The sequence below is a fragment of the Salvelinus fontinalis genome, chromosome 42 (genome assembly GCF_029448725.1).
Source record: "Salvelinus fontinalis isolate EN_2023a chromosome 42, ASM2944872v1, whole genome shotgun sequence".
In the NCBI taxonomy this organism is placed as follows: domain Eukaryota; kingdom Metazoa; phylum Chordata; class Actinopteri; order Salmoniformes; family Salmonidae; genus Salvelinus; species Salvelinus fontinalis.
The window spans coordinates 16,992,488-17,013,623 of NC_074706.1; the positions used below are offsets into that span (position 1 = coordinate 16,992,488).

At 45.1% G+C, this 21,136-nt stretch overlaps 1 protein-coding gene across 10 annotated transcripts in view; it reads left to right on the top strand.

Annotated features, from left to right (window-relative positions):
- The window catches only part of LOC129840915 (protocadherin Fat 1-like), a 105,804-nt gene that overhangs the window by 73,981 nt on the left and 10,687 nt on the right, over positions 1-21,136 (top strand). For all 10 annotated transcript variants that reach the window (XR_008757258.1, XM_055908938.1, XM_055908944.1 and 7 more), the window contains 9 exons: positions 1,188-1,421; positions 11,386-11,775; positions 13,505-13,719; positions 14,712-14,849; positions 15,287-15,430; positions 15,974-16,171; positions 19,154-19,753; positions 20,397-20,619; positions 20,832-20,966. Coding sequence is in view for 9 of the 10 variants with exons in the window: in XM_055908938.1 (XP_055764913.1) it covers positions 1,188-1,421; positions 11,386-11,775; positions 13,505-13,719; positions 14,712-14,849; positions 15,287-15,430; positions 15,974-16,171; positions 19,154-19,753; positions 20,397-20,619; positions 20,832-20,966 (2,277 nt within the window). In the remaining variant the exon portion in view is untranslated. The remainder of the gene's footprint in view (positions 1-1,187; positions 1,422-11,385; positions 11,776-13,504; positions 13,720-14,711; positions 14,850-15,286; positions 15,431-15,973; positions 16,172-19,153; positions 19,754-20,396; positions 20,620-20,831; positions 20,967-21,136) is intronic.

Genomic DNA, 21,136 nt, shown 5'->3' on the forward strand with positions numbered 1-21,136 from the left:
GAGGGGGGAGAGAAGAAGAGCGAAGAATCAGGCCATTTCAATTTGGTTTTGGCCCAAATTGAAGGAGAAGGATTTAGTCAGAGTATCGTGAGGGGGTCCTTTTTTTCCGTGCCGAGAAGGAGGATTTACAAGCATTTCGCCACACCCGCAATAACATCTGCTCAATGTGTGTATGTGACCAATACAATTGGGTTTGATTATTGCATGCGAGGAACACTAAGAGGCTTCGTTAGTAACGGCAGCTTGTGTGCTTGTGTGGGCGCACGTGTGTGTCCAGCGAGGCCCCGGTAATGTTGGCGTGCACCATATCCCAGGACACCTCCTAGCTGCTCTTAGTTGCCAACTATTCCTGTCCTCCTGCGTTTTCCAACACCCCCCCCCCCCCCTTCCTCTCTGTCAATTATTTCTTTCTTTCTCTCCATCCTCTTCTGAAAACCATGAGTTGTTTGTATGTGGGTTGGATGCTTGGATCAGGGGAAGGGGTTTGTGGCATACAAGAGGATATGAGGTCTCGGAACACGCACGACTGCAGGCACACATTGTCTGACTCAGTGATCTGTGAGAAGTGTTACTTCTGAAAGCACCGAAGCGGCTAATGCCAACTTAAAAATAGAGGTGCGTGTGTGTGGAGATGAGCATGACGAGGTTGTAAGGTTTTTCGGGAACTAAGTGTCGAAGTGAAGTTTCCCCCTAGTTACAGATCAGCTTCCCCCAACCTTAACCTTTGTTTCGGCGACTGTTAGAAATGTAGATCCGCTATCATTTGTACACGGTATCGATTTGGTTTCAGTTATTCTTTCTACTCAAACCAGCCGGTGGGCCGCATTAAATTGGTCGAGGGGCACGCTACACCGAACTAAACGGCTCAGACACCATTTAGCTTGACTTGCCTTTTATTTTGAGGCTTTCTTGGACGGGGCCTGGGGTAGGTAGAGGATGCTTTTCTAACACTATCTGTCCTTGTCGAACAGTCGATGTTGAAAGAGTGCAACCCGCAAGCGCCGTAGCGTGTAGACGTGCGTGTGGATTGCAAGAACTTTTAACACGCCTGTGTGTGTTTGCGTGTGTTTGGCTGCGTGTTTGTGTGTGTCGTCGCTTTTAACGAGTGTGTCTGATTCACGTGTGTGTGTGTGTGATTGCCTGCCCCGTTTATTGACATGTGCCTTTTTCCGTCTTCTATTTCCCAGGTGAACTGAAGACCCAGCAGCCCCTGGACCGCGAGGAGAAGGAGGAGTACCGCCTGACGGTGCGGGCGCTAGACGGCGGCGGGCGCTACTGCGAGGCAGCCGTGCACCTGACCGTGGAGGACGTGAACGACAACGCGCCACAGTTCACCTCCGGCCCTTACGCCATCACCGTCTTCGAGAACACGGAAGTCGGCACCTTCGTGGCGCGGCTGCTCGCCACCGACCTCGACACCGGTACGTTTGTTTGTTTATTTACAAATGAGTTGATATGTTTTGTTTATTGTTCTTATCTGACCAGTCTTCCACCAGGCAATGCTGAGCTCTCTGGTCTAGTGCTTGTACACCCGGTGCTCTCGGCGTTGTGCACAATGCGCAATACGTTGCGTCTTTCTGTTGACTCTGCCCACGTCCGGTAGCCACCGCGGAGCTCGACGTTATCCGCCAGTAAACTTCGTCGAATTTGAACCGCGTCATCTTTATTTGTGAACAGGCGAGTCACTGAATTATTCTGAATGATTAAATTCATCTTTCTGCTGAGAAATACAGACATAGTTGTTTGAGAAGTATGGCTGCTTTGCTTTTCCCCTGCAATGCTGATTCCACAGGATCACAGTAATCCCCACTCCGTTTTACACCAGACTCTTATGGCGTAAAACGATGATAGGGATGGATGAGTGAAATTCTGTTCTCCTCGAGCACTCGATTCTAAAAAAGGCCTACTGGCCATTTTCTATTTGCCATTTGCCGGTGGGTAAGTCACAACCCACACGTTTTCTTCATAGTCTTCTTCTGACTTTTGTGTTTGTGGCCCTGTGCGGCTCTGTTGGTAGAGAAGGGCGCTTACAGCTTCAGGATCACGTGTTCACTTCCCGCTGGGGACACCCATACGAAAATGTACGCGTGCACTACTGTTAGTGGCTTTGGATGAAAGTCTGCTACATGGCGTATGTGTACATCACCGTTCAGGAAACCCACCTGAACGGGTGCAGCTGCTTTGAGATGAAAACGACTGATTTGTCCCCCACAACTCCCTCAAATGGAGGACAGATGAAAGCGTTAGTGTGGCGGCCGTATTTAAACTCGAGAGCTCTGATACTAGCGAACTCCCCTGAAATGGGACACGATTGGCACTTTTAGCGGCAATACCAATTTGACTCGATAGGTTCTGGTTCTTTTACTGGCATTTGGTAATGACTCCTCTGACAGGGCAAGGTGTTCTAGACTAGGGGAGCGTGTCAGTTTATTCCCTTCAAAAGCCTAGGTATGGACGAAGAGATGCTCTCTCTCCCTTTCTCACCCCCGTCCTTCCTCCCTCTCTCTCAGTCCTTCAGGTAAACTGACAGTTTGGACAGATCGAATGGGATGTAAGAACTGGGTCGCTCGTTCGCTCAGAATGTCAAAACGGGGGCCTGCTTTTTCGACAGCTCTTCCACCCAGGGTTGGCAGACGAGCACGGAATTCCTAAAGTCCGCCCTACTTCCGTGCTAACATAAAGGATATCTGAAAGGAGGAGTGGAGGAATTAGTTTCTCACCCTCCCTCCCCCAATTTCAGCTGGAGGTGCATTTCGGATCATTTGGAGCTGGAGAGAGGGAGGGAGGGAGGGGGAGGGAAAGAGGGAGGTAGAGAGAGAGGGAGGGAGACCAAATTGAGACTGCATGCAGAATTCTGCAAAAATATCCTCTGTGTACAACGTAAAACGCCAAATAATGCATGCAGAGCAGAATTAGGCCGATACCCGCTAATGATCAACATCCAGAAAATAACCGTTAAATTCTACAACCACCTAAAAGGAAGCGATTCCCAAACCTTCCATAACAAAGCCATCCTCTACAGAGAGATGAACCTGGAGAAGAGTCCACTAAGCAAGCTGGTCCTGGGGCTCTGTTCACACACAGACCCCACAGAGCCCCAGAACAGCAACACAATTAGACCCAACCAAATCATGAGAAAATGAAAAGCTATTTACTTGACACGTTGGAAAGAATTAACAAAAGAACAGAGCAAACTAGAATGCTATTTGGCCCTAAACAGATAGTACACAGTGGCAGAATACCTGACCACTGTGACTGACCCAAACTTAAGGAAAGCTTAGACTATGTACAGACTCAGTGAGCATAGCATTGCTATTTTGAGAGGCCACAGTAAGCAGACCTGGCTCTCAAGAGAATACAGGCTATGTGCAACACTGCCCACAAAATGAGGTGGAAATTGAGCTGCACTTCCTTACCTCCTGCCAAATGTATGACCATATAAGACACATATTTCCCTCAGATTACGCAGATCTACAGCAAATCCAATTTTGATAAGCTCCCGTATCTACTGGGTGAAATACCACAGTGTGCCATCACAGCAGCAAGATGTGTGACCTGTTGCCACAAGAAAAGGGCAACCAGTGAAGAACAAACACCATTGTAAATACAACCCATATTTATGCTTATTTATTTCTTACCTTTTGCACTTTAACTATTTGCACATCGTTGCAACTCGGTATAGAAAGACAAAAGTCTTTATTCTTTTGGAACTTTTGCGAGTGTAACGTTTACTGTTATTGTTTATAAATATTGTTTGTTTCACTTTTGTTTGTGATGTATTTCACTTACATTGGCAATGTCAACACGTTTCCCGAGCCAATAAAGCCCTTTGAACGAGAGACATTTGCATTCCTTTCACACGTGTTGGTATCACATACACAGATCTGTAGAGTTCTAGTTTGTATCTTTATCGCCAGCCTTGTAAAATGTGTTGGCTGATGCCCGTATTGCCGGGAGAACTGAAAGAGTCCCACACACAGGGAAATAACAAAGTCAATGACGACTCTGATGACAAAATACCACATTTTGCCACAGTCCAGGTCACACAGTCCTCGCTCACTCAGCCGGCGGCCATTGGACTGAGTGTGTGCGTGTGCACCTGCATGTGTCAGACCTCCGTTGTCAGATAGAGGATTCATTCACTATTCGGGCGGGATATCATCATCAGTTGAGACTCCTAGTATCTCTTTGCTCCAAATGTTGACACATTTCGAGCACTGCCAGTTCCCTGCACCAGTTGTGCTATCTAGACCGGCTCATTTGCGTTGGAAGATATTGGGCACTTTCGTACTTACTCGCGTCATTGTCCCCGCTGTGTGCCCACTGCCATGGCGGCGTTTCTCAAAGTGGTTTCTTATCGGTCTGAGGGAAAGAAGCTGACAAACCATGAAGCTGGTTGGTGACCTTTATTGGCGTTTAAGGGAGAAGTTATGCTGACACATTCCTTTCTCTGTTTCTTCTCTCTCTCTTCATTTTCTCTCTCTTCATGTTCTCTCTCATTTTCTCTCTCTTCATTTTCTCTCTCTCCATTTTCTCTCTTCATGTTCTCTCTCATTTTCTCTCTCTTCATGTTCTCTCTCATTTTCTCTCTCTTCATTTTCTCTCTCCATTTTCTCTCTTCATTTTCTCTCTCTTCATTTTCTCTCTCTTCATTTTCTCTCTCCATTTTCTCTCTCTTCATTTTCTCTCTCTCTTTCTCTCTTCATGTTCTCTCTCATTCTCTCTTCATTTTCTCTCTCTTTCTCTCTTAATTTTCTCTCTCTCTCCATTTTCTCTCTTTATTTTCTCTCTTTATTTTCTCTCTTTATTTTCTCTATTTATTTTCTCTCTTTATTTTCTGTCTTCATTTTCTCTCTTCATTTTCTCTCTCTCTTCATTTTCTCTCTCTCTCTCTCTTCATTTTCTATCTCTCTCTTCATGTTCTCTCACTTCATTTTCTCTCTTCATTTTCTCTCTCTTCATGTTCTCTCTCATTCTCTCTCTTAATTGTATCTCTCTTTCTCTCTTCATGTTCTCTCTCATTCTCTCTCTTAATTTTCTCTCTCTCTTTCTCTCTTCATTTTCTCTCTCTTCATTCTCTCTCTCTCTCTCTCTCTCTCTCTCTCTCCATTTTCTCTCTTTATTTTCTCTCTTCATTTTCTCTCTCTCTTTCTCTCTTCATTTTCTCTCTCTCTTTCTCTCTTCATTTTCTCTCTCTTTCTCTCTTCATTTTCTCTCTCTTCATTTTCTCTCTTCATTTTCTCTCTCTCTCTCTCTTAATTTTCTCTCTTAATTTTCTCTCTTAATTTTCTCTCTCTCTCTCCATTTTCTCTCTCTCTCTCTTCATTTTCTCTCTCTTTCTCCATTTTCTCTTCATTTTCTGTCTTCATTTTCTCTCTCTTTCTCTCTTCATTTTCTCTCTTCATTTTCTCTCCATGTTCTCTCTCTTCATTTTCTCTCTTTCTCTCTCATTCTCTCTCTCTCTCTCTCTCAATTTTCTCTCTCTCTCTTCATTTTCTCTCTCTCTCTCTCTCTTCATTTTCTCTCTCTCTCTCTCTCTCTCTTCATTTTCTCTCTCTCTCTTCATTTTCTCTCTTTATTTTCTCTCTTTATTTTCTCTCTTTATTTTCTCTTCATTTTCTCTCTCTCTCTTCATTTTCTCTCTCTCTCTCTTCATTTTCTCTCTTCATTTTCTCTCTCTCTCTCTCTTCATTTTCTCTCTCTCTCTTCATTTTCTCTCTTCATTTTTTCTCTTCATTTTCTCTCTCTCTCTCTTCATTTTCTCTCTCTCTCTCTCCATTTTCTCTCTTCATTTTCTCTCTCTCTCTCTCTTCATTTTCTCTCTCTCTCTTCATTTTCTCTCTTCATTTTCTCTCTTCATTTTCTCTCTCTCTTCATTTTCTCTCTTCATTTTCTCTCTTCATTTTCTCTTCATTTTCTCTCTCTCTCTCCATTTTCTCTCTTCATTTTCTCTCCATTTTCTCGCTTCATATTCTCAAATTCAAATTCAAGCTGCTTTATTGGCATGAAAAACATTGTGTCAATATTCCCAAAGCAACAATGTATACAATATACATTGTAATAAAATTATAAGCAATGACAAATAATAATATAGAATGGCAGTAAATAATAATACAAAATTAAATATAAAAATAGTAACAATAAAATGGTAACAGTCAATAGTCAAATGTAATGTAATATACACTGCTCAAAAAAAAAAGTCTCCATGCTCTGGACACTACGCTGACAGACACAGCAAACCTTTTTGCCACAGCTCGCATTGATGTGCCATCCTGGATGAACTGCACTACCTGAGCCACTTGTGTGGGTTGTAGACTCCGTCTCATGCTACCACTAGAGTGAGAGCACCGCCAGCATTCAAAAGTGACCAAAACATCAGCCAGGAAGCATAGGAACTGAGAAGTGGTCTGTGATCACCACCTGCAGAATCACTCCTTTATTGGGGGTGTCTTGCTAATTGCCTATAATTTCCACCTTTTGTCTATTCCATTTGCACAACAGCATGTGAAATGTATTGTCAATCAGTGTTGCTTCCTAAGTGGACAGTTTGATTTCACAGAAGTGTGATTGACTTGGAGTTACATTGTGTTGTTTAAGTGTTCCCTTTATTTTTTTGAGCAATGTATATTTAAAAAATGAAACTATAACTAACTTATAACTAAATAACGGTCATCTTCATCAGTACTACAACTCCTATCATCATTACCACTACTACCACCACAATCATCATTAAACTGCTATCATTACCATTACCACCCATACCATTACTACTTGGAATGATAAACAACAATAATAATAGTAATAACAATAACAGTAATAACAATAATAGTAATAATAAGTAAGTTTCTGCTTACTATGCAGATGTTATTAATCAGTGTCCCTCAGGCTATGGCAGGCAAATACATATTTCTCTCTTCATTTTCTCTCTTCATATTCTCTCTCTCTCTCTTCAATTTCTCTCTCTCTCTCTTCATTTTCTATCTTCATTTTTTCTCTCTCTTAATTTTCTATCTTCATTTTCTCTCTCTCTCTCTTCATATTTTCTCTTCATTTTCTCTCTTCATTTTCTCTCTCTCTTCATATTTTCTCTCTTCATTTTCTCTCTCATTTTCTCAATCTTCATTTTCTCTCTTCATTTTCTCTCTTCATTTTCTCTCTCTCTCTTCATTTTCTCTCTCTCTCTTCATTTTCTCTCTCTCTCTTCATTTTCTATCTTCATTTTCTCTCTTTCTCTCTCTCTTCATATTTTCTCTTCATTTTCTCTCTTCATTTTCTCTCTTCATTTTCTCTCTCTCTCTCTTCATATTTTCTCTCATTTTCTCAATCTTCATTTTCTCTCTTCATTTTCTCTCTCTCTCTCCATATTTTCTCTCTCATTTTCTCGGTATCTCTTTCCATCTCTTTCCTCTCTATCCCGTTATCTATTCCCATCTCTTTCCTCTCTATCCCCTTATCTCTTTCCTCTCTATCCCGTTATCTATTCCCATCTCTTTCCTCTCTATCCCCTTATCTCTTTCCTCTCTATCCCGTTATCTATTCCCATCTCTTTCCTCTCTATCCCCCTATCTCTTCCCTATATATCCTCTCTTCCTATCTCTATCCCCTATCTCTTTCCTCTCTATCCCCCTCTCTTTCCTATGTCCCCCTATATCTTCCCATCTCTACACCCCATCTCTTCCCATCTCCATCCTCTCGTCTCTTCCCATCTCTTTACTCTCTATCCCCTATCTCTTCCCATCTCTTTACTCTCTATCCCCCTATCTCTTCCCATCTCTTTCCTCTCTATCCCCCTATCTCTTCCCATTTCTTTCCTCTATATCCCCATATCTCTACCCATCTCTTTCTTCTCTATCCCCCATCTCTTTCCTCTCTATCCCCCTATCTCTTCCCATATCTATCCCCCTATCTCTTCCTATCTCTATCCTCTCTTTCCTCTCTACCCCCCTATCTCTACCATCTCTATCACCATGTCTCTTTCCTCTGTCCCCCTATCTCTTCCCATCTCTATCCTCTCTATCCCCTCATCTCTTCCTATCTCTATCCTCTCTACCCCCCATCTCTATCCTCTCTATCCCCTATCTCTTCCCATCTCTATCCTCTCTACCCCCCATCTCTATCCCCTATCTCTTCCCATCTCTATCCCCTCATCTCTTCCTATCTCTATCCTCTCTACCCCCTATCTCTTCCCATCTCTATCCTCTCTATCCCCACATATCTTCCTATCTCTATCCTCTCTACCCCCCCATCTCTATCCCCTATCTCTTCCCATCTCTATCCCCTCATCTATTCCTATCTCTATCCTCTCTATCCCCTATCTCTTCCCATCTCTATCCTCTCTATCCCCTCATATATTCCTATCTCTATCCTCTCTACCCCCCATCTCTATCCCCTATCTCTTCCCGTCTCTATCCCCTCATATATTCCAATCTCTATCATCTCTATCCCTTATCTCTTCCCATCTCTATCATCTCTATCCCCTATCTCTTCCCATCTCTTTACTCTCTATCCCCCTATCTATATCCCCCTATCTCTATCCCCCTATATCTTCCCATCTTTCCTCTCTACCCCCCATCTCTTTTATCTCTATCCCCCTATCTCTTTCCTCTCTATCACCCCATCTCTATCTCTATCCCCCTATCTCTTTCCATCTTTCCTCTCTATCCCCCTATCTCTTCCCATCTCTTTACTCTCTATCCCCATATCTCAATCCTCTCTATCCCCCATATCTCTATCATCTCTATACACCCTATCTCTTCCAAACTCTTTAGTCTCTATCCCATATCTCTTCCCATCTCTTTACTCTCTATCCCCCTATCTCTTCCCATCTCTATCCCCATATCTCAATCCTCTCTATCCCCTTATCTCTATCATCTCTATCCCCCTATCTCTTCCCATCTCTTTACTCTCTATCCCCTATCTCTTCCCATCTCTTTACTCTCTATCCCCATATCTCAATCCTCTCTATCCCCTTATCTCTATCATCTCTATCCCCCTATCTCTTCCCATCTCTTTACTCTCTATCCCCTATCTCTTCCCATCTCTTTACTCTCTATCCCCTATCTCTTCCCATCTCTTTACTCTCTATCCCCCTATCTCTTCCCATCTCTTTACTCTCTATCCCCCTATCTCTTCGCATCTCTTTACTGTCTATCCCCTATTTCTTCCCATCTCTTTACCCTCTATCCCCTATCTCTTCCCATCTTTTTACTCTCTATCCCCTTTCTCTTCCCATCTCTTTACTCTCTATCCCCTATCTCTTCCCATCTCTTTACTCTCTATCCCCCTATCTCTTCCCATCTCTTTACTCTCTATCCCCCTATCTCTTCCCATCTCTTTACTCTTTATCCCCCTATCTCTTCCCATCTCTTTACTCTCTATCCCCTATCTCTTCCCATCTCTTTACTCTCTATCCCCCTATCTCTTCCCATCTTTTTACTCTCTATCCCCTTTCTCTTCCCATCTCTTTACTCTCTATCCCCTATCTCTTCCCATCTCTTTACTCTCTATCCCCCTATCTCTTCCCATCTCTTTACCCTCTATCCCCTATCTCTTCCCATCTTTTTACTCTCTATCCCCTTTCTCTTCCCATCTCTTTACTCTCTATCCCCCTATCTCTTCCCATCTCTTTACTCTCTATCCCCCTATCTCTTCCCATCTCTTTACTCTCTATCCCCCTATCTCTTCCCATCTCTTTACTCTCTATCCCCCTATCTCTTCCCATCTCTTTACTCTCTATCCCCTATCTCTTCCCATCTCTTTACTCTCTATCCCCTATCTCTTCCCATCTCTTTACTCTCTATCCCCCTATCTCTTCCCATCTCTTTACTCTCTATCCCCTTTCTCTTCCCATCTCTTTACTCTCTATCCCCTATCTCTTCCCATCTCTTTACTCTCTATCCCCCTATCTCTTCCCATCTCTTTACTCTCTATCCCCTATCTCTTCCCATCTCTTTACTCTCTATCCCCCTATCTCTTCCCATCTCTTTACTCTCTATCCCCTATCTCTTCCCATCTCTTTACTCTCTATCCCCTATCTCTTCCCATCTCTTTACTCTCTATCCCCCTATCTCTTCCCATCTCTTTACTCTCTATCCCCCTATCTCTTCCCATCTTTCCTCTCTATCCCCCTATCTCTTCCCATCTTTCCTCTCTATCCCCCTATCTCTTCCCATCTCTTTACTCTCTATCCCCTATCTTTTCCCATCTCTTTACTCCTATCCCCCTATCTCTTCCCATCTCTTTACTCTCTATACCCCTCTCTTCTTATCTCTCCCCAGTTGTTATCTTCTTTAAGTGGTTTCTTTTCTTTCTATTCCTTGTCTGTGCTGTCCCTCGTTCTATTGGGTAAACAGCATTCATGTGGCTCATACTAGACGCAAACGAGCTTCCTTGCCACTTTGGGCTGAGGAGGAACGTCTTTGTTACCTCTGTCGATAAAGCTTCAACCAAGGCTGTCTTCCGAGGGCACAGTTTAATCAAACCCACGGTGCAGAATTTGGAGATAGTCAGTTAGCATGTAGACAAGATAAAAGTAGGAACATCGTTTTATAAGGTACTGCATAAACATGACAGAAACGGGTCTGGTTGAATCAGAACCACAGTCTTGGAGGAAACCTCCAGGAGACGGGATATGAAGTATTATCGTCTGGTGGCGGGAGTCGAGATTGCCTAACGATTTGGCGCGATCCACTTAGACGTCATCGAGCAATTTCCGTCGGCCGAGTAATTTGGTCTGATAAAAGCGACGGTGACTGGAACCAATAGGTGGCAATAAACCGGGCTCCCGCAGACAGAATCTGCATCCCAAATGGCACCCTGTTCCCATTGTAGTGCACTACTTTTGACCAGGGCCCGTTTGGTCAAGAGTAGTGCACTATCGAATAGAGTGCCAGTTGGGACACGGCCAGAGTCTCTTTAGTCGTAACGAGATGCGCAGAGGAGGGGGATGTGTGTGTGTGAGAGAGAGAGAGATGTGGGCCACCTGCAAAAAGGCATTATGGTTATTGTCCACATCCGTCTCCGTCTCGTTTTTGGACCGCCCTGTCGGGAAGCGGCGAGGTGTTGTTACGATGGCGATGTGACTTGCATTTGGAATGTTTTAGGTCGGTGAAAAGGGTATATTGTGTTGACAGGCTGATACGACAAAGTGTTGTTACCCAGGAGTGTGTGACTGTATTGCTGAGGAAGCACACGCAGCTTTATATCGTTTTTCCGTTTGGATTGTTCATGGTTTTGCTTTCCAACAAAGGCAAAAACGATAATGAACTGTCACTCAGAATAATGTTAGTCGAATGGTCTTATATCAGAATATCAGATTCTACACATTAGTTTTATTTTAGTCTTATGTGTTTCTAACACGATCTCTCTCTCTCTGTCTCCTCCCAGGCTTGAACGGCGACATCCTCTACTCCCTCGCCGACTCGGCCGACGGCCACTTCTCCGTGGACGAGCGTACCGGCGTCGTCACACTACAAAAGCCCCTGGACCGCGAGGCGCGGGCCGTGTACGAGCTCAAAGCGCGCGCCTCCGACCGAGGCTCCCCGCGCCGCCTCTCGTCCCTCTCCCGCGTCACGGTCTCCGTGCTGGACATCAACGACAACCCGCCCGTGTTCGAGCACCGCGAGTATGTGGCGGGCGTTTCGGAGGACGTGGCGGTGGGCACGCAGTTGCTGCGGGTGCACGCTGCTAGTCGGGACATCGAGGCCAACGGGGAGATTGCCTACGCCATCGTGAGCGGGAACGAGCACGGCATGTTCAGTGTCGACGCTCGGACTGGTAGGTCTCTCTCTCTCTCTGTATCTGTATCTCTCTCTCTGTATCTGTATCTCTCTCTCTCTGTATCTGTATCTCTCTCTCTCTCTCTGTATCTGTATCTCTCTATCTGTATCTGTATCTCTCTCTCTGTATCCCTCTCTCTCTGTATCTGTATCTCTCTCTCTCTGTATCTGTATCTCTCTATCTGTATCTGTATCTCTCTCTCTGTATCCCTCTCTCTCTGTATCTGTATCTCTCTCTCTCTCTGTATCTGTATCTCTCTCTCTGTATCTGTATCTCTCTCTCTCTGTATCTGTATCTCTCTCTCTCTCTCTCTGTATCTCTCTATCTGTATCTGTATCTCTCTCTCTGTATCCCTCTCTCTCTGTATCTGTATCTCTCTCTCTCTCTCTCTGTATCTGTATCTCTCTATCTGTATCTGTATCTCTCTCTCTGTATCCCTCTCTCTCTGTATCTGTATCTCTCTCTCTCTCTGTATCTGTATCTCTCTCTCTGTATCTGTATCTCTCTCTCTGTATCTGTATCTCTCTCTCTCTCTGTATCTCTCTCTCTGTATCTGTATCTCTCTCTCTCTGTATCTGTATCTCTCTCTCTGTATCTGTATCTCTCTCTTTGTATCTGTATCTCTCTCTCTGTATCTGTATCTCTCTCTCTGTATCTGTATCTCTCTCTCTGTATCTGTATCTCTCTATCTGTCTCTGTATCTCTCTCTCTGTATCTGTATCTCTCTCTCTCTGTGTATCTGTATCTCTCTCTCTCTCTGTATCTCTCTCTCTGTATCTGTATCTCTCTCTCTGTATCTGTATATCTCTCTCTCTGTATCTGTATCTCTCTCTCTCTGTATCTGTATCTCTCTCTCTCTGTATCTGTATCTCTCTCTCTCTCTCTGTATCTCTCTCTCTGTATCTGTATCTCTCTCTCTGTATCTGTATCTCTCTCTCTGTATCTGTATCTCTCTATCTGTCTCTGTATCTCTCTCTCTGTATCTGTATCTCTCTCTCTCTGTGTATCTGTATCTCTCTCTCTCTCTGTATCTCTCTCTCTGTATCTGTATCTCTCTCTCTGTATCTGTATATCTCTCTCTCTGTATCTGTATCTCTCTCTCTCTGTATCTGTATCTCTCTCTCTCTGTATCTGTATCTCTCTATCTGTATCTCTCTCTCTGTATCTGTATCTCTCTCTCTCTCTCTGTATCTGTATCTCTCTATCTGTATCTCTCTCTCTGTATCTGTATCTCTCTCTCTGCATCTGTATCTCTCTCTGTATCTGTATCTCTCTCTCTGTATCTCTCTCTCTCTCTCACTCTGCCCCTCTTGTCTCCACCTCTCCTCTTCCTTTATATGTCTCCACTGTCGCCAGGGGCACCATATTATGACTACTATCTTTGTGTGTATGTACGGCTGGTTTAGCTTTTTTCCATGATAAGTCTTGTTCTGGAGGCAGCCCTGCAGAGTGGTCACTAGCTGTTTTGAACCCTAACCTTAACCACACTGCTAACCCTAATGCCTGACCTTAAATTAAGACCAAAAAACAAATGTTTTGTTTTCATGAATCTTTACAAAATAGCCAATTTCGACTTTGCAGCTGGCCTATCTAAGGGGAGATCACTCAGTAAACGTCAACCTGCGTTTCAAAGGGGACGTAGCAGATGACATTTCTGTTGTGTACATTGGGACAGTGGTGGAACCTTCTTCTAATCCAACCGTCCTATCCTCCCTCTCCCCTCCAGGTGACGTCTTCGTCATCGAGCCGCTGGACTTCGAGGCGTCCCACGAGTACTACCTGACGGTGGAGGCCACGGACGGGGGCACGCCGCCGCTCAGCGACATGGCCACGGTCAACATCAACCTGACGGACGTCAACGACAACAGCCCCGCCTTCAGCCAGACCACCTACGCCGCCGTGGTGGCCGAGGACGCCGAGCCCGGCAAGACAGTGGTGACGGTGAGTTGACCGATGAGTGACCGTTCTGATCATTTGGTCTGGTGTTTCCCTTCGCGACTTGAAAAAAAAGCATATCAAATCGCTAAAAGAATATATTAGAGTTTGTTTGTATTGCGGGGATTCCCCTACCATTGTATAGGCAGTGCGCTTATGTCCCGTTTGTCATTTTTCTTCCGTTTCCCTCCCGCTCATAAAATACCTTTTCAATCACCGCACACCTCATCCCATTATTTCACCCCTCTCTTAACAAGTATTTCAGTCAGTACTCTGTCTCTCTCTCTCTCTCTCTCTCTCTCTCTCTCTCTCTCTCTCTGTATCTCTCTCTCTCTGTATCTCTCTGTATCTCTCTCTTTCTGTATCTCTCTCTCTCTGTATCTCTCTCTCTCTATGTATCTCTGTATCTCTCTCTCTCTCTCTCTGTATCTCTCTCTTTCTGTCTGTCCGTCACGTATCAGTTGCTGTGTTAGATCACCTTCTGGTGGTGCAGAGTTAAACGAGGACCTCCCTCCGCTCTTCATGCTCAGCCTACTGTAACAGACACACACACACACTAATGAATTAAAGACAGGTGACTCACTGAGCCGTCCCTTTCTCACTGTCCCCCTCTCCTTCTCTCTCTCTCCCCTTCCCCCTTTTTCTACACATTTTCAAACACCTCTTCCCTTGGCCCCTCACCCCTCCTCTCCCTCTTTCTTCCATTGTGTCCATTTGTCACCTGTGTCTAATCAACCCGAATATAAATGATTCGTCGTTAAACAGGATTTTTATGCTTGCCCGTGTCACACACGTGTGAATCCTGTCCGTCCCCTGATTTCCCCAAGGATCCGTTTCTATACCGGCCAGGTGTGTGTGTGTGTGTGTGTGTGTGAACATCTGTGTCCCACGGTCTCGTGTCAGAGCAGGTGCGTGTGTAAGTCTACATCTGTGTGTGTGTGTGTCGTCCTCGGCGGCTGGTCGTAACTCTTCCTCTCTCCTGTTCTCCCGGGTCGTAGGTGATGGCGGAGGATGCAGACGGGCCAGCCTATAACCACGTGCGTTACTCCATCGTGGAGGGGAACCAGGGCAGTCCCTTCACCATTGACCCAATCAGGGGAGAGGTCAAAGTGGCACGCCAGCTAGACAGAGAGACGGTATGGTGAAACATTCATCTCTGTAATGGATGGGCATTGATGTAAATATATTCAAATGCATATCTGTGAAATGTATTTGAAGTGTGTGTGTGTGTGTGTGTGTGTGTGTGTGTGTGTGTGTGTGTGTGTGTGTGTGTGTGTGTGTGTGTGTGTGTGTGTCAATGTATTTATGCTACTTCATATATTCATTTATGTGTGTGTGTGTAAATATATGCATGTGTGTGTGTGTGTGTGTGGACATCTAATTCTGTCTTCAGTGGCACCTTAATTGCACTGTAGACTGCAATCAAACTGAAAAGCAGAGCCAGTTTACCAGTCAGCTTTGCATAATCGCTTACAAAAGCAGTACAGAGCGTGATAGAGGTATTAATTCTCCCTCCTCTCTTTCCCCCTCCGTTTCTCTCTCGCCACCCCTCTTCTCTCCCTTCCCCCGTCAGACATCGGGGTACACCCTGACGGTGGTGGCGTCGGACAACGGCGTTCCGGCCCGCTCCAGCAGCGCCACGGTCAACGTCGACGTGTCTGACGTCAACGACAACCCGCCCCTCTTCTCCCCTGCCAACTACAGCCTCATCATCCAGGTGAGGAGGAAGGGAGGAGAGAGTGGGAGGGAGGAGGGGCGGTGAAGGTGAAGGTGGTCAAGAGGGAAAGGTGCTGGTAGAGAGAGGCCAACGGGGAGGAGGAGGAGAGGATAGAGACGAAGGGAGGGATGAGGGGTGGAAGTGGTGAGACGACTGAAGGTGTAAGGATTCGAAAGATGATAGTAAAAAAGGTGGAAAGGTGCATTTATTTTGTATCAGGAAGGTAGGGAGAGATTGGGCAAGTAAGGATAGTGGATGCACCGTCAGGTATCTCTGTCTTTACTTTTGAGGAGCCGACGGTGAAAAGCAGAAACGTCATTTCGGAGAAACTCTGAAATCTGATATAGGGATTTGGTATCTGTGCACAAACACATACATATATACGCACACTGAAAAAAATGACTTAGCCTTTGAGGAAGAGAAAGATTGATACACAAGATTGATTCCCACATCAAATCCTCCGTCCTGCTCTCTCACACAGCAGTCGTTACTGCCCGCAGTATCCCTGAATACTAAGTCTAAAACCACTTCCTTTCCCCGCAGGAGAATCGTCCAATGGGGACCAGCGTTGTCCAGCTCATCGTGACCGACCGGGACGCAACGCACAATGGGCCGCCGTTCGCCTTCGCCATCATCGATGGCAATGAGGGGGGTGTGTTCGAGGTGAACCAACAGGGGGCGCTGCTGGTGGTGGAAGAGCTGAAGAGGAAGACCAAGGAGAACTACCTACTGAATGTCCAGGTACCATAGGAGCGTATGGAGTGTTGGTTGGTCACTCTCTCTCCTTCTATTACTGTGTTTCCTTCACTTTCTTTTTCTTTCTCTCTCTCTCTCTTTCTTTCTGTATCTCTCTCTTTCTCTCTGTATCTCTCTCTATCTGTATCTCTCTCTGTATCTCTCTCTGTATCTCTCTTTCTTTCTTTCTTTCTTTCTGTATCTCTCTTTCTGTATCTCTCTTTCTCTCTCTTGCTGTATATCTCTCTCTTGCTGTATATCTCTCTCTTGCTGTATATCTCTCTCTTTCTGTATATCTCTCTCTTTCTCTCTGTATCTCTCTCTTTCCCTCTCTCTTTCTCTCTCTTTCTGTACCTCTCTCTCTTTCTGTATCTCTCTCTCTCTCTTTCTGTATCTCTCTCTGTTTCTCTCTGTATCTCTCTGTTTCTCTCTGTATCTCTCTCTTTCTCTCTCTTTCTCTCTATATCTTTCTCTCTATATCTCTGTATATCTTTCTGTATCTCTCTCTCTGTATCTCTCTCTGTATCTGTATCTCTCTCTGTATCTCTCTCTGTATCTCTCTTTCTTTCTTTCTTTCTTTCTTTCTGTATCTCTCTTTCTGTATCTCTCTTTCTCTCTCTTGCTGTATATCTCTCTCTTGCTGTATATCTCTCTCTTGCTGTATATCTCTCTCTTTCTCTCTGTATCTCTCTCTTTCCCTCTCTCTTTCTCTCTCTTTCTGTACCTCTCTCTCTTTCTGTATCTCTCTCTCTCTCTTTCTGTATCTCTCTCTGTTTCTCTCTGTATCTCTCTGTTTCTCTCTGTATCTCTCTCTTTCTCTCTCTTTCTCTCTATCTTTCTCTCTATATCTCTGTATATCTCTCTCTGTATCTCTCTCTTTATCTCTCTCTCTCTGTATCTCTCTCTTTATCTGTATCTCTCTCTCTCTCTCTATCTCTCTCTTTCTGTATCTCTCTCTGTATATATCTCTTTCAGTATCTCTCTCTTTATCTTACTCTTTCTGTATCTCTCTCTCTTTCTCTCTGTATCTCTCTCTTTCCCTCTCTCTCTTTCTGTATCTCTCTCTCTTTCTGTATCTCTTTTTCTGTATCTCTCTTTTTCTGTATCTCTCTCTCTTTCGGTATCTCTCTTTCTCTCTGTATCTCTCTCTCTCTTTCTCTCTCTCTCTTCCTGTATCTCTCTCTTTCTCTCTATCTCTCTCTTTCTGTAAATCTTTCTGTATCTCTCTCTCTCTTTTTCTGTATCTCTCTCTTTCTGTGTATCTCTCTCTATATCTCTCTCTTTATCTCTCTCTTTCTGTATCTCTCTCTCTTTCTTTCTGTATCTCTTTTTCTGTATCTCTCTCTTTCTCTCTCTCTTTCTCTCTATCTCTCTCTATGTATCTCTCTTTCTGTATCTCTCTCTCTTTCTGTATCTCTCTCCCTTTCTTTCTGTATCGCTAGTTTTCTCTCTGTATCGCTCGCTTTCTCTTTCTGTATCTCTCTCTATCCCTCTCTTTCTGTATCTCTCTCTCTGTATCTCTCTCTTTCTGTATCTCTCTCTCTGTATCTCTCTCTTTCTTTCTGTATCTCTCTCTTTCTCTCTGTATCTCTCTCTTTCTCTCTGTATCTCTCTCTCTTTGTCTCTTGATCTCTGTATCTCTCTCTCTGTATCTCTCTCTGTGTATCTCTCTCTGTATCTCTCTTTCTCTTTCTGTGTGTCTCTGTCTCTCTCTTTCTCTTTGTAACTCTCTCTCTCTCTGTATCACTCTCTGTATTTCTCTCTCTCTGTCTCCACCCCCTCTACTCCCCCATCATAAATACCTATGCTTACCTCTCTTTCTCTCCCTTCTCTCTCTTTCTGTGGAAAATAGCCTGCTCTGCAGCTGCCCACTGTGATAAACCTCTCTTAGAAACATAACATCAAAATGATAACAAGATCTATAGCGTCAAATCTAAATAATCACCATGTATAAAAAAAAAAATCCTGCTGCCCTCTCTCACACCGAGTGAATCAGAGTGCAAGGCAGAATGTCTCACATGAGAGGCATAGTGGAGAGCGCCGCAGCCAGCTCGCGTGTTGCCAGTCGGTGAACTACTGTCCTCGCTCTCCGAGGAGAAAAGGAGTAGGCGGATGAGAAAGAAGTGTGATTTCTCGACTCAGACTAACGTTCTGAATGTTGCAGATAGAAATATATTGAGCCGAGCCGTTTTTTTTTGTCTGACCGACAATTCTATCTGTTCCACACGGTGTATTTCTCTCTGTAACGTTTGGTAATCCTCCTGAACTCTCCAGCGGTTGCTGTAGCATCTCTGGCTGTGTGAATGCCTTCCAAATGCAGGTGGATGTTTATTTGTCTGAGCACGTATGCCCTTAGTCTTTCTGCAGGTAGTACATTTTGACTTGAGTATTGATGAACGGGGACGGTTCAGCATTAGGAGAATGGAAGAGCATAAGCTCCCTCTACTGTGGGAAAGTGGAGCTGCATACAGCCATACAGCAAAATCAATGGCAAAGATGGAGTACATTCAACATGTGTTTTGGGTTTTTGCTGTACCCTGTATGTTATTTGGTTAGCCGTTTAAGCACTCTTGGTTGATAAGCCAGTGATTGGCTGTACTAGAGTATAATAAACAAGCAAACTAACATGCAACTGAAGAAGTGATAGTCAATCATAGGTCTAGCATAGTTATGTTATTACCCGTTATTACCCGTGTAGGGGTGATTGCAGAGTGATAGTTGGGTCTGCTTTAACATTATTGCCGAAATAGTGGCAGTTATTTGGCCTCATACATTGTTAGAAATAGTACTTTTGTTAACTTGATGAATGAAAGCAGTAAAATAAGTGAATTGTGTTGAAGTTTTGGAGACATTTTTAACTAGGCCTAAGTCCGAGTATGAGTTTTTCATTATCAATATGAAAGCTTTAGTTGGGTCACCGCACAATTTCTCTCTCAACAGACACAACGTGTGACTTATCCCTCTCTCCTCTCCCTTTTCTCCCTCTAGGTGGCTGACAGCGGCAAGCCCCAGCTCCTCTCCACGGCCTACATCAGCATCCGGGTCATCGACGAGAGTGTCTACCCGCCCGCCGTCTTCCCGTTGGACATATACATCTCTGTCGCCGGCGAGGAATATCCCGGCGGCGTGCTCGGCAAAATCCACGCCACCGACCAGGACATTTACGACACGCTAACTTACAGTCTCGCACCTCCATCATCCCCGGATAACGCCGAAGACGCTCTGTTCACCGTCTCCGCCGCGGACGGCAAAGTCATCGCCCGGCGCCCGCTCGACGTGGGCCACTATCCGCTCAACATCACCGTCACGGACGGGCGCTTTTCGGCGACGGCCGACGTGAACGTGCACGTGCGCCAAGCGACTCGCCAGGCGCTGGACAACTCCATCGCCGTGCGTTTCGCCGGCATCGCGCCCGAGGAGTTCGTCGGGGACTACTGGCGCACGTTCCAGCGGGCGTTGAGGAACATAGCGGGGGTGAGACGCAGCGAGGTGCAGCTGGTTAGTCTGCAGCCCTCCGAGCAGGGGACAGGAGACCTGGACGTTCTACTGGCTCTGGAGAAGTCCGGGAGTCCCTACCAGCCACAGGAGGTAAGAACCATGACCACGGCTCGTATTCACACAAACGTCTCAGAGTAGGAGTGCTGATCTAGGATCAGGTCCTCCCCCCGTCTATCATCCTATTAATTGTGATATGAAAGGCAAAACTGATTCTAGATCAGCACTTACGTTGTTTACTAGCCAATGATACCGATAATAATACCAATAGCATATGTAATAATTTAACGCAATATAATGCTTGTCATAATGATGATAGGGATATTAGCTTTAGCATAACATATACTATGGCACACTATGTATGAATAGCTTTTAAAATGTTGGTCTGTCTCCCACTAACATAAAAGTAAGAATAGAAGACGGGCAACCATGGAAATTGACAGACTGTATTTACAGTTGTGAAATAGAATCAAAACTCTAGAATTCACCACGAAGAATAGTCAAATGCAATCGTAAGGCGGTACACATCAAAAGAACGTGTATCAACTTTAGTAGATCTCTTGGTGTAATGGCTAAAGTGTTGAAGGTTGCTGGTCCAGAATTAGTGTCCCGGCAACCCCCCCCCCCCCCCCCCCAATTCACTGCATTTCAATGAACATTTCAATGAATATGTCCGTTGAAGGACTTCCAAGTTGATCTTTCAGTCTTTTCGACGTCTTCACTATTGCTCCTCCAGGTGGTCTTCCGCAAGCTCAACTCGTCTGCGGCGGTCATCGAGGAAATGACGGGCGTGCGCCTCGTGCGCGTGGTCAAGAAGCTGTGCGCCGGCCTGGACTGCCCGCTGCGCTTCTGCGACGAGGTCATCAGCCTGGACAAGACCACCATGTCCACCTATAGCACGGCCCGCCTCAGCTTCGTCACGCCACGACACCAGCGCACGGCGACCTGTCAATGTGAAGGTACTGACAGACACACACCGAGACGTACATGGGCCTAAACACACACACACACACACACATAGATGTGCATAAATAGACACACACACACACCTTTACCCCTCCCACCCCATCACACACACATACGCCTAAACCACGACAGCCCCCACACACACACCCCCCTGACCCCATTCTGGCTTCATCATGCTCTTAACCCGTGTACGTTGTTGTTCCAGGTGGCAAATGCCCCACGGCGAACAAGCTGTGTGATGCCAACCCCTGCCCAGAGGGCATGGAGTGTGTGGCAGGCCAGAAGGAGGCCAAGTATAGCTGTGTGTGTCCAGACGGTGCCAAGGAGGGCAAGTGCTCCGGTAAGAGCAGACACACCTCTCATCCTATCTGACTCTCTCTCTCTCTCTCTCTCTCTCCCCCTCTCTCCATATCCCTCTCTCTCTCTACTACCCCTCTCCCTATCTCTTTCCCTCTCGCTCAATTATATGAAGCTGTCAAATGAGTATATATGAACCTATTGTTTGTTTTG